This window comes from Osmia bicornis, chromosome 7, assembly GCF_907164935.1.
Source record: "Osmia bicornis bicornis chromosome 7, iOsmBic2.1, whole genome shotgun sequence".
NCBI lineage: Eukaryota > Metazoa > Arthropoda > Insecta > Hymenoptera > Megachilidae > Osmia > Osmia bicornis.
Window position 1 is genome coordinate 2,333,218 of NC_060222.1, and position 16,228 is coordinate 2,349,445.

Here is a 16,228-nt window from a genome sequence, read left to right on the forward strand (position 1 = left end):
CAGAATCGTGATGACCCGAACTCAAAGCCTTTCATCATTAAAAGCCCAATTAAATAGCCTCAACTATTCACCGAGCTCGTAATAACCTCGGAACGCCGAAAGCCACAACTAATATGCATGGATTCGGTATATCATGAAATTCCATTGCAACAGAGAAGATGAATGGTAGAGTACACCATTTATCTCATTAGTTCACGCATTCCTATTGTTGAGGTTTTGCAAACACTCTCAATGCACATTTTCTGCAATTTATCCAATCAGAAGAATGTTAAAAAATAAATGCAAAAATCATCACTGAAAATTTTACCAAATTGATATTAAAATAATGAACTTTACACAGGCAGACATCCAGAAAAATAATACAATGGAAAATTCTAAGTTTTATAACATTTAATAATTAAAACTTGTTTTTTTTTTCTAAATCAGAATTTTTAGAATTTCTCCAAGGAAGTCTTTGATACTAAACACTACAACCCTTAACACCTTGACCCCTTTGATGTCATTCTTTTCATTAAAACAATCTAAATTTTTCAAATTCTAAAAGCCCACTTTTGCACAGCAGTTACACAGACCATCACACTCGAGGGTGTTGTTGAAAGTCCATACCTTTATCCACGTCAACTGTCCATTACGTCAAGTTTCTATCGCGCCATACATTCATTTTTCACACAGTCATCCAGCGTCGAGACGCGTAAATTGAAAAGCAACCACGCGAAACCAGAAGCCCACGAAAGTTCCATCGAATTCCGTCCTTGATCCGACCCGCGGACCATAAATCCTTGCTACGGGAAGCCACTCTTTCTATTTCCAGATTTCTTGGAACGCGTCGTTTCGTTTTATCACGAGGTCGGCATTGCTCGAAACCCACGGAAGACCCATGGAGGACAACCAGGCAAAGATTCGCCTGGTGTTCGTTTATCATCCGCGAGGATGATGCATCGTTGAGCGGGAACGATGCATCATAAGACGGCTTAATTATCCCTGCAACTGTGAATCTTTGGGTACGCACCCTTACAGACGGGGTGAATCGTATTTTTTATCCGACTTCGAAAAGGAGGAGGATACACAATTCGATCAGTATTTTATTACAACCTGAAGGCTTAAGTCTACCACTTATACATAGAGGATCGAATACAAGAATTGAACGGATGATCAAAACCAGAGAATAAAATCAATATAATTCGTAGGTGGCCTCCGCTATTTCCATCGACGGAGCCTTCGAGCAGTAGACGATGCTTCTATTTAAAATAAGCAACTTTACGGTGCATCAGTGGGCTCATGCTGCAGGCCTTCACTCTTGTGTCACTCTTCTATTTCCAGAGGCATCGTGCGTCTTTTATCGTCGCGATGCGTTCTCTCGGACTAAGCGTTCATGTCTCGCGTCTTTACCCTCATAATAAACCGTGCGTACTGCTTTGAAATGAATCGTTTAACGAATTTCACTATTGGCAGGAGGGTTCCGTTTGTACCACTTTGCGTTACAATAGAGGGGAGTGAGAAAAAATGATTTTATTTTATGAAAAACATATGGGGTTGAAAAGTTGGCATTTACTGGTCAAATAACAAGTGTACAATTTTATGTTAATTAGTGAATATTTTTGGGTGAAATTTTAAATCATTTTACAATGAGAAGATGATAAAAACGAATAGTTATTCATTATAGAATTTCTCAGAAAACAAACAATAGAATTAATGCAATAAAAAGTTATTTGGTAACTACGTTAGAATCTAATGCAATTCTAGTGATTATACAAAAAGTGTAATTGCACATCTGTGATGCATCTTAGATATTCCAATTTGCAGGAACTTGCATGATAATTTTTAATTAAAAAAGAATTTTATTACAATTAATTGAAGAATAGGGATTGTTATATCTTCAACCTTTTCTGTTATGAAACACGTGTTATAAATTATTTCAATTCCATGAATCATTCTTTATAGAACCTAAGATCGATGACCTCACTTTGTTTGACGATTCACAGATTATTCCGGTAATACTAACAATAAATACGATATATCGATGATTTAATCTCTATAAAAATACACAAATTGTACATGTTCTACTAGGTGAAATATATCCATGATTCACTAATCACTATTGATAGATTTTGAATTAAATTATTCTGACCTTTTCAAATAGAAATTTTTCAAAAATATAATAACACTTGGCACTGTGTACATCTCTATTGTAAATTTCATCATTACCTAAATAATAATTTTGCTATTTTTTTTTAATTTATCCTATTATTCTTAGGTATCAAAAAATATTTTGAAACAAGTCATGCTTGAGATTCAAAATACAGCTCATTGCATATAATTCATTTGAATGTTTTGACATTATTTCGCAGATATTTTCTAAAATTAATTACAGAGAAATTCAAATAGAATATCATCAGACTTTGCAACGAATCTATTGGCAAAGGAGCCAAGAAATTAAAAATCAAATTCGATTAGCATCAACTAGAAGAATTTCACTGTAGGATGATGATCGTAATGATGCGATATGATTAATGGAACAAAAGTCAACGATCATTGTGTTCAAAAAAGTCCTAGAAATTGGCAAGCGCGACGGAACTGCGTGACAAGCTTCGACGATGTTTAGGAAATATGGATTAAACAATGTTCTACGTACGTTATAAATAATGACACAGGTTGCATCACAAGATTAAGGATAACGCACGAATGGCACTTTGCCGTGAACACGACGTGGAACTTTAATTCGTTTCACTTTTGCGCAAGTTAGCCAGATCAAACTTTGGATTCAACTATTCATCTGCGTTCAATTTTTCCTACTGCATTCCTAGTTCTACAATTCTACAACAAATAGAAATTTAAATAAACGTCGGTAAATAGAATACCAGGTTGGCAACTGAGATCAAGACCTTCACATTTAAAGTCTTGAAGAATTATTTAGGAAGATTGAACATTCCAATCATGATTCCTTTGTCATATTTTTGGTCATTTTTCAAATTCTTTGAAGTAGAATTTTGGATATTTCGGAGGAAAATATTTAGTTTACAAACTAATAAGAGAATACTGGAAATAAACTTCCAGTTGGAATTTGGGGAAAATATAATTTTTTAAATTGATTAATGTGTCAATGAATGATGAGATACAGAGATCCCAGATTAATGATGGTGGAACATTGAAGCAAGTGGATAAATAAATATTCAATCTAGGGAGAGGATAAAAGAACTCAAAAATGAGCTATTCAAGGCACGTGCAAAGTGATATATGAGAATTCTATTCGTAAATATCCTTGTTATTCTGTAGAACATTGACGTATGATTTGAACATATCCCAGCAATGTTCAATATTAGTCCTTGATCGTACAATTTTATTCAGATTATTTTTGCATATGGATAGAATTTTATTTATTTATATGTGTACTACCATTCGCTTTATTTGTTTCTCTCTGGGTTCTTCCAAGATTAAAATTTCCTCCCTTTCTGGCGCCATCTCCGGGTTTCTAGGATTTTCGGGGCTTTTGAGGACCCTCCTCTGCCCCGGACTTCCACCTCTCCCCATAGGTGGCCCCGGAGAGACTGACACCGCATGGGAGAGGGGCCCATATAAGTACATATATAGACCTGTGACCCCCCACCACTTGCGTAAAAACGTTTACGTGGGAAAATTTGAAAGCAAGTCTACGTAAATGAAAAAAAAAATTGAATTTTCAACCAAGCACCATAGTCTACCTATTTTTTTCAATATTCCAAAGTTCTTGGACAAATGCGACAGAAGGAACAGCCAACAGCTGTTTCTATTTATCGCGAGCTTTTACGATTTTCACGGGTGTTCATCACGGTTGCTTCAGTTGGAAACCGACCTTGAGTCCTGGCAAAGCTCCTATAAACGCAGGAACATCAGTAGCGAAAGAACATCGCTTCCAAAAGCATATTATCGCGTGAATCATTTCACTGATTTTCAACTTTAATTCTGTTTCAGACATCGTTTGATCTTCATTTGCATACCAAGAGACATCTCTCGAAGAAGTCCTTCCAACCGGAAGACGCGTGTTTACTCGCGTGTCACGAGATGCTGACAGAAACGTGCGCTATTTTCAAGCTACGTTTTAGGCAGTCATCCTATTTCATTGCTACTCGGTATTCATTTATAAAACTGGTATTAACATTTTCCGTTATGCAACAAATGTTTTCAGGATTGCGATATGTTAGGAGGACCACGTAATACGGTTGAAAATTCTACAAAAAGAAAATGCGTGGAGGTTGAGGCAACGAATGATGTATTATTTACAAGAAAATGATAAATTGGTGACAAGAGCTTTGGGAGGTATTTGAAGAAAAGAATTATACTTCCTAGCTTGGATATTTGGATCAAAATATAAAATTTGCAATATTAATGATGTGATAAGTTTCTAATAATAATTAATACCAATTATCCATACCGATTTTCCTAGATACCTATATGTAAACCTACGATCTACCAAAGTTTCATAATAGCACCAAGTCCTTTTCTAAGTTCGTTAGAAAAGGAATAGGAAATGAACCCTAACCATTGGACTCATTGGTTCATCATCCTCACCCATCACCCTTACCTCTCGCCTGCTGGTGGTAGTGGTGGTAGTTTTACGGGTGCTCGTCCTGGTCATGGAGCTGATGGTATCATGGGGCGAGTCCCAGTCCTGGAAGACCTGCGTAGTCGCCATGATGACTTGCTCACGATCCTTCGGCTTCACAAATGAAACTTCACCAAAAGTGGCCTTCGAATAATCCTAATCCCTTCACTGACTCACGATATGCACCCGAACGTTGCGCCTTAAACGACAATCTGTTAATCTTCCAATATCAATCGAACCATCATCCACTAATCGAGAAACCTACCAGATCACTTCAAACACTTATCATCACAAATAAATCCAGTTGGTCCTACGAAAAATTCCACTCGGCGTAGAAACACTAGAAACGAAGAGTATTATGAATTCGAGGAAATATCCAGGAGGTTCCTCGATTAGCAGGATCGATGATCGATACCTAAGTGCTCGCCCCATCGGACGAGCCCGATTCACGAAAGCGATTTAAAGCTTGGTGGAGGATGGTATCCGCGATTCGAGGTGGACCACGCGCGACTGAGCTTCGGAAGCATGTCTCGGCTTGATCGCGAGTGAACCGCACCGCGCCCCATCCGCAGTCTAATTCCAGAAATACGGAGAAACACGTATAATTAGGACGACCAAGACGACGGCCACTGCGTCGCGACGCTACGCGGCGAAAAGAACCGCGACCCTCTGCCGAGAACGATGCGTATACCTCGCCGAGGATGGATCTATGGAACGCGGCAATGTCAAGGGATTATTAACACCTTGAATAATTTGACCAGGTGTTTCAACGATCATCGATGTTATGGACTTAACTTATACGTTCATCATTAAGTTTGTTAATAATTGATGCTATGAATTTAATTTAGTTGAAAAAGGTTCTGGAAGGTGTTGTTCCAGATGCCCAACACTGATTATAAAAAGTTTGTGATTTAATAATTTTATGGGGGTAAACCAACCCTAAACAGGATTATGATTGTAACGAGATAAAGAGCCAACAGAAATTGAATTCATATCTACTGTTATATTTTAAGGAAATTTGTTTTCTTTATTTTCTTCAATAAATGGAAAATATAAAAGTCAATTTTTTTAAAAATCTCATTCATTACCCCATCTATATTTTTCCTATGACCACAATCAACATCCAGAAAACTTGTAACAGATACTCTTTCAATCTCTGCTATCAAAATAAATTTCTATTGATACGTACTACTGGAAACATCGATGGTACTCATCGATGGTACGAACTTAGGAAAACAAAGGAACTTGATTGCGAGTCGGTTCGCGAACAAAAATCCACGGAAAAACGAAACAAGCGACGCCGAGGAAAGCGTGACGGGCATCCATTGAGAAGAATAATGGTCGACGCGATCTCACTTTTGACCACGTAGCTAACAAATAAATCAAATATCGACGTTACGTGTCCGTAAATCGAATTCCTGGGGAACTGGCTCGTTGACAGCTCCGACAGCGTGAATGAACTCGTAAGACACAGACGCGTTTATGAGCTTTCCTCCTCGCTGAATTTATGGCGATTATATTGTACGTTCATGATGGAAAAGAAATCTTTTGTTGGGTCGGCATTGTGAATGGGCAAAAAGGATCTTTGATTTCTGTCATTTTCTTTGTGACTTGAAATAACCAACAGAGAATTTCTTTACTAATATATTATTCAACAAAATATTGAATAATAAAATATTTTGCATTTTGGGAATTCATTTCTTTGACAGAAGCAGAATAACAAAATTTAAAAAAAAAACAGATAATATAATTATTATAGAATATTTAAAAGCTAAATAGAGAATTTTAAGGAAGAAAAGAAGAAATGAAGAAAATTATAAAATGTATAATACCATGCTAACCCATGGGATTTTTAGTAGCAAAATAAAATATCTTTTATATTCATAATGAAACAGGATACAAACATGATTGTTCAGGTTTAACAAAGCCGCGATTAATAAGGTATTAATGCATCGATGTCATCGCGACACCAGGAGCCAAACTCGTTTAACTCTCGGCACAAGCGTCCCTCTTCCACGGGAATTCAATTTGGCACTATCTTGGGAGATAATTTATTCGTTGCTCTCGTGTCACCCTATTGAGAGAATTATTTGAAATCCAAGACTGACGATAAACTGTCTCTAAAACAGATTAAGATCAGGCTACCAATTTGAAACGTCCCTGAACCTTATTTCCTACCATAAACCCCAAGAAAAATGTTGCATTTAATGAATAAGAAAATACAACAGCAAATATTGAACGAAGAAATACTTCAAAGAAAATTTTGCAATTGATAAAAAAAGAAAATATAATAATTTTCTTCGATCAAATTAGAAGATTGAAAGCTACAAGAGTAAATATTGAAGGAAGAAATGTACGATAGCAATGTTGGAAATTTTCTTTCGATTTACGATTGCTTATTTCCTGGCGAAGGCTAAGAATCTGTACCCCGATTTCCTTTTTTCCATCGAGCTATTCGCTGGAAAATTTCGTTTCGTCTTTCATTTATTTTCTGACTCGATGCCTTCGACCCTCTCTCGCTTCGTTGAATTTCCTTCCATTTTCTTACTTCTTTTCCAGCTTTCTTTCCACGTTAATCGAGTTACCCTTTCTTCCGGGCTAACGGCAAGGATTCTTATCTGTATTTTATTCCAGACCTCTACTTCGTTTTTTCATAGAACACCCGCGTTTCCTTTGATACAAATAAAAACAACGTTGGTAAAGGAATAAGCAAAGAAATACTATACGCGGTAGATTGGAAAAATGCATTTCTTATTCTTAGGCAAAATTCAATTTCTTGATTTTAATATTTTTCAACCCTTAAACATATTTAGAATTGTCGTACACATACAGGGTGTTTCAATATTTTTTTAATTTTAAACTTTAGAAAATATTTATTCTAGTGTTAATATTTTCTAGTATTATTATTTTATAATACTATTTATCTAATATATTATTTGCTTTAGTAAACTTGGATCCAATTAACCACCTACATCCACCTTAAAGAGCTACTTTTGAGCGGGGGTGTACAAAGAGCCAATGGATCCTCTATGAACGACAGTGACGGCTGTAACCATCAGCAAAATGGATTATTTATAAATGTAATTCCGTTTCCTCGGGATCTGGCCAGATGGCAACACCAACCGAAAGCTTTCGAAAGCTTCTCGAGTCGAAAGCTTTTCCGGAAGAACCGCCAGATGGAGACGAGCTTATGTCGGGAATAATAAAAGAGCGAAAAGAAAAACATTGTTCCTCCATTCTAACGTAAAAATTCATTGTAAAGAAGCTTTCAATTTTTTTTTTTTAAGAATGATTCAGAGAATGGACGTAATGCTGCTGTGTAAGATTAGTCGCAAGCTTCGACAATGAATCAGAGACTCTATTGATATTTTGAGGGGGACGATGTTTGGAAAATTCAGAAAGTTTAGCTGTTTTAATACTGGAGGGCTTTCATAGGGTTTAATGCTCAGCTTTTTTATTAAACTCTACCTAAACCCTTGAAAGGACTGCATGGGGTGGCTGCAGGTTTATTAAATTGGGAGTTGCATCCACCCCAATATAAGAGAAATCTTTTTTTCTTCTAAATATATGGACATTTTTATTACTAAATATAAGTAGCTTAGTATTTTTATTATTTTATGGTGTTTCGGGCTCTAGCTTTAAATTGTTTGACAATTTCATAGGACCCATGATATGCACATCCATAAAGTAGCATTAGATAGGTCATATCTAATCTAGGAAAGTCATGCCACTTTTCAAGTGCAGATAATTTATTATAGAAATATATATTTTAATAATACTTGGCTACCATTGTGAAAATTTATTTGACAAAGAGGATGTCTTAACTTGGCAAAATTATAGTAATAATTCAAACTGCAAGTAGGAAGTTTAATTTCAAAAATGAAATAACTGCAATTATTAGTCTGTCTGACTATGTACAGTCATTACCACTGAGGTAATCAAGATATTAAATTGAAAATTGAGTGTAGGCGAAAATTGCATTCTATAAAATTAAAAATATATTGAATTTCACACTTGTAGTCGTCAAAGAAGAATAATAACGATTGAATACGACTCTTCAATTTAATGACAGTAATTACTGGAAAAAAACGAAAAGAATCTCGTTCATCAAGCAAGTCTTTGAACTGCATCACAAAAGGTTTGGCAAACTGCAACGAGACGGATTTTGGCATCGGCAGGAAAATATGAAAATATTCGCGACGTGTCTGACAAACACGATGTCCAACAAAATAACAGGCGCCGCAACGATACCTCGTTAAATAAAATCCTTATCGAATTAACTCGGGTGAAATAAAGAACGGTAATTGTCGAAAGCCGACAAAAGAGTATCGCGAATATTTTAGCAAAACGAAATTGTGGCTGGTGTACGGAAACCACAATTAGTTAAACAAAGAAAACCCGTGTATGTTCGCGATCGCAATTTCGGCTCGTCGTCCATTCCGTGAGTAATTAATTCCACTCACTAATTAGCCTCGCATTCTCCGGATTATTCCCGAGTTCTCCGGGTTCGAAATGGTCCAGGGAACTTCTCGTTTCGTGATTGTTAGGTTGAAACGCTTTTGCTGTTCCCTGACACCGCAATTGATCTTTCTATAATTTATCCTTTTATAGGTGCTTATGAATTTATTTAATCTTCCTTTGTCGTTCTTATTATATCGGTAATATTTATTTGAAAATACTTTAATTAGGATTTGGTAGATGGTACATTTTAATTGAAATTAAAAATCTATCGATGGAGTGAATAATTAAGAAAATAAAAGTTAGTCTATTCAATTCTTCCATTTCCAGTTTGACAAATCATTCTATGTAGGTATGATCTAAGTATTTTCCTTTTTAGATTTTTATAAACTAAACTGACTCTACTGATTAAAGTAATACCAGTTATTATAGTAATGCGATAAGTTTGAAAAATTTTGTAGTTTCTAAAAAGAAAAAAAGGAAAATTGAAAAATTATTTAATAGAAAGTCTCGCAAGTTGGCTAACCAGAAACTTTCCATCGCTTCGAGTAGGATGATATTTTTAAGTCCCCTTCCACAGACTGTGTCGATGTTGGTAGCCCTTACGTCAGAGATATCACGGTCAATACGATTGTTTTTCCCGTGTTATATTAAAAAAAAAATTTTTATTTTGAGCCACGAACCTTCTCCATTGACCTTCGATCTTGAGTGGTTCTCGCCAAAATGTTGCAATAAATTAATGATTCTAGATGAACTGGTTTAATATTCAGCATGGATATAAATTTTTTAAATTTATATTTCCAATGATTTAAATTTCCAGTCACAACTAAGAAGACTGTTATAAATAAAATAGGGGTTACAATCATTCATTTAATTAAATGCTGCAATACCAAAGTATAATTTCTAAGAAAAAATACTTATTTTACTAATTTTATATTAAATCCTAAAATTTCAAAGTTTTTCTTTTGCAGTCTTTAAATATCTTTTCCTGTTTGTGTTCTTGGAATTTTCAAATAACTTTTACAAACATTTAAATAAATATAAAATAACATTATGATTAAGAAATATATTTAGTTTTTCTCTAAAGAAACCTTCCCATTTTCTTTTTATACAATCATATCGCCTACTCTAAAATTTCCAGTGTTAAAAACAGGAAGAAATGCAAATGAATGACAGAGCCACGCACATGACAATTCACCGTTTAAAAAAAAAAAAAGCAAATAAATAAATAAATAAATAAAATTGATTCATCTGTCGGAGGCAAGAGACACGAGTTCGTTATTACATAACGTAAGATCCTTTTTATCGAGAACACGTTATTTCCGTCACGAGGCTATTTTGCGAGAACACTTTCGACAGAATCGAGGAAACTTCGTGGTGAACGCGAAAATGTACCGGCTCCATCCCCGTAACGTTTGATTAAAAATACGTTCACGCGAACCGATAGGTGGCTTTATTTTTATTCGCGAGCAGACAGATTACCCGCAGGAGGTCATCTCTGAGTGAGAGCAGTGACTCTGAATGTTTACTGACACGTGCAATATACTACTTCATTAACTTTTTCATTATCATGGACCCCCAAAAATATTATTAACCTACTGATAATCCGCAAGTGCACCCATAATCTTATCACTAGATTGCAGAAATTTATACCTATATTACCAAATTTTGCAAAAATTATTAATTGTAACAAATTTGTAAAACATTTCCCAAATTAATTTAGGAATTAAAATATCGCTCTGTATAAAAATCCACAGTCTATTGCTTCTTTAGTAAATAATTGTGAAACTTGTTTTAAAATAAAATAATTTTATTAATCAACTATTTCTAGTTAATAAACCGAATGAAGCTCCTTTTATCCTGCTTTCACTCTACCCAATTTACTTGAACAATCTCGCGTTTTAATATCAGAATTTCGTTAGCCATTTCGACGGGGCAAAGGAGCATGAGTAGGAGGAAATTCCTGGAGCGCAAATCAAGGCGGAAATGTCACCGGGTTTTCGTCACGAAGAGAAGAAAACCTTCAAAGGGGAGCGTAAATCTTATCCGCGAGATGTAAGTATCTACTAAACTCGCTTGGACGTCTTATGAGTATGCTCGAGTAACCTCGACAAAGAACAGTCTTGTTTGAAGACAATACGATGAGAAAGGTAATCTTCAATCCACGAAAGGATGGAAAGTTTTAGAAACGTGTGAAACATGGTAAATACAATTTTAAAATCATTATTCTTTGAAAAGAAATTCTAAACAAATCTTTTTATTAAATAAATTCCTTGCTTTAGGCCTTAGCTCAATATGGGATTATTTCTGATTTTTGTCAGAATTTCAATGTTTTGAAATTTACTTATATTTTATGGTACTTTGGTATCATCAAATCATGTCACACCTTTACACATTTTGAAATTTGTCGTTTGCTATGGAAGAGCTTGCTATATTCAATTAAAAGACTGGAAACAGGACAATGATACGAGGAGATGTCAGTGGTCCCGCTTTATTAACCAGCTGACGGTGATTCGTTACACGATATACTGGCGACTGAAACCCCATTAAAATTGACCAAGGATTCCCTGCCACGAGTACGCGATCGTTGGTACCACTTACTGTCGTATTTCCGTCCCGATTTGAAGCACGTATCGTAGAAGCTCGGTCTAAGTTTAGGAGTACACGATCAGTTTACCGCGTTCATCGACGGATCGAGTGAAACGACCACTAGAGACCCTATACTAATTCCAACTCTCTTCCATGACATCAGAAAATTTTATGAATAAACAAAATAATATTCTAAAAACAATTTTGTATCAATTATTATGGAAAAATATTAAGAATATGTGGAAACTTGTGAATTTCTATGAAAAATATAAAATTGGAATCTAGCATTAGAAAATTTATTTATTTATTTAGGATAGATGTATGAAAACTTGCATATTAGAATATTTATATAAATAATGAAAATTTCAACCCCGAAGAATATTTATACTTGCATTAAAATAACAGATACCTAATTGCTTAATGAATTAATTAATTTCGATTTGTAATTTAAATTTAATTTCATGCAACATTTATAGACGGTTTCTAGAATTATAAAGGAGAGCTATCAATAGTTTTAATGGGAAAATAAAACAATTAGGCAATGCATAAGAGACGAAGAAGAAAACAAAGTGGAAAAGTCAGTGGGAAAGTTCCAAGTGAAACAAAATAACATTGAGCAGACGAGTCACTTATCTTATAATCTATAGTTCCACGAAGCAGAAGCATCCGTGCTCGAATTAGTTTCTCTCTGCGATGAAAGTCTTTTAAAAATATTACCATCATAAATAATACTTTCCACAGAGAAACGTCGCTTCTAAAACGTCCTGCTAATGTTCTAAATGTCTATATCCGTCAAGAGAAAGAACTAAACACGGATTTATGTATCGTGAGGGATTTGTTCAGATAATTTAATACAACCAATACAAATGCTACTTTCTATTTTATTTCTTCAAAAGTTAAATAATTATAATTCACAGAAATTACTAAAGTATTTTCTCTGAAATATTGATTTAATTTATTTTTCATATTTTCCTAATTTATTTTTAATTTAACCAGAGGAGTAAACTCGCCAGTGGATCTTGTGTTAACGGAATAACAATTAGCCAATGCAAGTGACCCTAAGTGAACCATACTCAACTTTTGATCTACATTTCCTTTCTAGCCTCTCGTTAAATTCTTCCTGCAAATTCCATGTCGCAGTGCACTCGACCCTCTCTAAAATTCTCACTACAGCCTCCCTTTCTAAACGCACTTCTAAAACTTTCCCTAAACACTCTCGCTCATTACGCATTGTTCATTTTTAAGAGAACTTACTAACATACGAACAAGAGTTTTGACCTCCTCAAGGTACACACGCCGACTTCAAACCTTACGAATTTTCATTTACATCTTGCTGAAAAAAAAAAACATTTCTTCCCAATAATTAGAAGCAACGTTTGAAAACATTCATTTCTTTTGCAAAATTTACACCGTAAATTTCAAATCATGTAATCAAAAATTATTTAACCCTTTGGTGACCACTAATTAACCACTATAAAATTTTATTTTCAACTAAAATTATGTTACTTCTCTTCTTTTTATTTTTTATTTATAATCTTACTCCTGTTTATCACAAAGCTAAAGTTCAAAAGTTAAATTACTACTTTCAACCCTGATCAACCGCACATATGGAAACTACCCTAACTTTATTGCAGGTCATATAAACCCAAGAAGAGAAGGGTTGACGAATAATGCTCGGTATTATAAATCGAGCTGGCAACAAGAATCCTGATTATTCGGTGGAATACAAACATCGAAGAGATTCATGGAGGAAGGAAGGTGATCTCACGGGGACCCGAAATCGAAGAAAGGATCAACGCTAAGGCGAGGACAGACAACGAAGCGAATCTATTTCGAGAATCGGTCGCGAATCGGCCCCGCTGCGTCGAGCGTGACCGAGCACCCAACGCTCGCTAATTGAGACGCCAGAGACATCGACCAGAAACGAAAACGGAAGCCGTACAGCCGCTCTACCCTCGTCAACTCGCGACGAAATTGCCCCTGGATCCCGTTGGCAAAAGCGATTCCACGCGATCTTGCTTCTCGATCAACGAAGCGAGTAGTCGAATTTGTCTTCCCTCGACACGCCTACGTCTCCTCTTTCCATCGAATTTCTTTGATTTAACACTCTGCTTACCATCAGAAATTTATGGGAAACAAATCTGGTATTTGGTTATTTGCATTAGGTTTGCTTTTATGTCATGAAATCCTATCAGACTAAAACCACTTATAATTTCGAAAGTAATTAAATATAGGTATTATTGATAAATCATTGATTATTTAATAATACTCCAATTATCATGAAAAATGACAAATTTCTGTGAATTTTAAAATCCTCCCACAAGATATTTTTAATACAAGCATCTACGATAAGACGTTAATTTACGTTAACGAGAAAATTGAAAGAGACACGAGGTATTCAGAAATTACGATGACAGAAGAAACAAAGCAGAACCAACGTATTTTCACGCTGAAATTTCCTGTACTAGCATTCTCTTCTACATTGTCGAGCAAGTGTGTTTGATCTTGCTACTTCGTCTAGAGTAACCGTGTAGCAATGTAACTTGGCTTGCCAAGTGGTGCATTTCATTCAAGATTGTTCGTTCCCTGAATAAAGACCTATTTGCTCGATCCTTCTTCGTCCCTGTCCCATTATTCGCAATAGTTGCAATTTGCTCCTGTAATCGCGTAGAATCACCTTGAATTTCATCATCGTTGTCCACACACAAAGACACTTAAACTCTGCCAAATGACTTTGTAACACCGTTTTGTTGGAAATCTACTTTAGCTTTGATTTATGCACAGACGAAATGGAGAAATTTAAAGGGTGATTAATTTAATAATTTGAGGATCACTATGGGCCCCATAGAAAGATGATTGGTTTAAAAATTTGGGGCTCACTTTGGGCCCTACAGAAGAATAATTACTTAAAAAATTTGAGGGGTCACTGTGGACCCCAAGGAAGTGGCACCTCGACTACCAAAATATACCAAAACACTAATTTTTAATAATAAAACTGCTCAGCCTTCACATTTAAATTTAAGAAATCAATTTGCGACTAATTCTATATTTTAATTCAAACTATGACAATTATTTAAGCTTCCAAAATATTTTTAAATGAAAGTAGATATCTCTTGGAAATTGTAAATTTAATAAAGAGATTCTATAGATACTCTATAACATTTTACAGAGCAATACAAACAAAATCATTAATACCAATCACGAATCAAGAGCATCTCCCATATCCCCTCGGAAAGCTATATCTCAGCACGTCTCAGCCGCCTATTTCAAGCGAAAGCTAAAAAGAAACGATCCCGAACGAGCATAATTCTCGTGCGGTATCTCACGTGCAAAAACAACATCACTGACCTACGCGTTTTCGTCACCGTGATCAATAACGTAACTTTCAAACCGATCTGGCAAACGTTTGTCCGAACAAAACGAACCTCTCTAACCGCAAATTCGCATTAAACGTTCCCTGTGTCTTTGTCTGATCCGTGTAACCCGACGAGAATATTTTTGAGACTTGTCTAAACGATTCGGAAAGCGCCACCGTTCGTCGTTGTAATTCACAAGGGGAAAGACGTTGCCAAGGAAGAGAGAACGATGGCGATCTGCAACGGGAATTGCAATTCCGGCTGCAACAGGTCTAAATAGTAGCTGCCGAGAGCGTAAAACGTCCCCGACGATTATAAATAATTCAGGCTGGTAAATGACGTCGGAAAAACGCACCGCATCGACGTCAGACGAGGGAACAGTGACAAAGTTCGATAAATGACGCACTAGGTGGTATTTTAACAATGTGGCACGATTTGATTAAATGTCTTTGTGATATGTTTTCGAAAATATTTTTGAACTAATCAATTTTCGACCCAACTTCCTTAGTAATTACAATATGCAGTAAATGGCATCGAGGAAAGTAAAAAATTTCAAAAACAATTTTTCAAATTAAGCTGAAGTCTCTCCCTAAGATATCTTCTAAATTAATAAATTTTTTACCCTAGTTAATTAATGAGATTAACAACTGTCAATATTTTTATCTTTCCTACAACCCTAACATTCCAAAAATAAAAAAACTGAGTATTGTAAAAATAATTTGCACGATAAATTCGTTCGTCCTCCGACAAAGAATCAATTTATGTAATACACGATTCGTGCACGTGTATTTTATTTAAACTACTATCGCGTCCTTTCGGAAAGTTAAAAGGAGAACCTCATCGTCATTCATCGTTGATAAATGTCGACAACGAACGTTCGAGCTACCGCGGTTTGTAATTTAGAAACGTCCTGAAAGCAGTTCGCTGTAAATCGGGACAATTACTAGATCGATGGTCGGTCCCCGTACAGGATGGCGTCTGGGTCGACGATTTTGGCGGAAACATTAATCGTGTACGGCGACATCATCGTAGATAGAAGCACAAGGTCATCGTCAATGATGTCGTGAATAATTTCAGGAAGTCTAATCCGCGTGCAACTGGCTCTAAACATCTCAACACTACTTCCTATATGATATTCATTTTCTATTCACATATTTCCTACTGGTTACAAGTGAAATGAATTAGCACTAATCCATAATAATGGTAATAATAATAATTGAAGACTAAAAGGTGTAACCCTTATTTT

At 35.5% G+C, this 16,228-nt stretch overlaps 1 protein-coding gene across 10 annotated transcripts in view; it reads right to left on the reverse strand.

Annotated features, from left to right (window-relative positions):
* The window catches only part of LOC114880151 (tropomodulin), a 61,032-nt gene that overhangs the window by 35,937 nt on the left and 8,867 nt on the right, over positions 1-16,228 (reverse strand). Inside the window, exons 1-3 of one of the 10 annotated variants that reach the window (XM_029195843.2) lie at positions 4,995-5,130; positions 4,845-4,919; positions 4,559-4,778 (exon numbers count right to left, since the gene is read on the reverse strand). The exons of 8 other annotated variants lie outside the window; for them this stretch is intronic. In XM_029195843.2, the coding sequence (XP_029051676.1) occupies positions 4,559-4,669 (111 nt within the window). In that variant the 5' untranslated portion in view covers positions 4,670-4,778; positions 4,845-4,919; positions 4,995-5,130. Of the gene's footprint in view, positions 1-4,558; positions 4,779-4,844; positions 4,920-4,994; positions 5,131-16,228 lie in introns of those variants that run through there. One more of the 10 variants, XM_029195845.2, reaches the window with a different exon arrangement.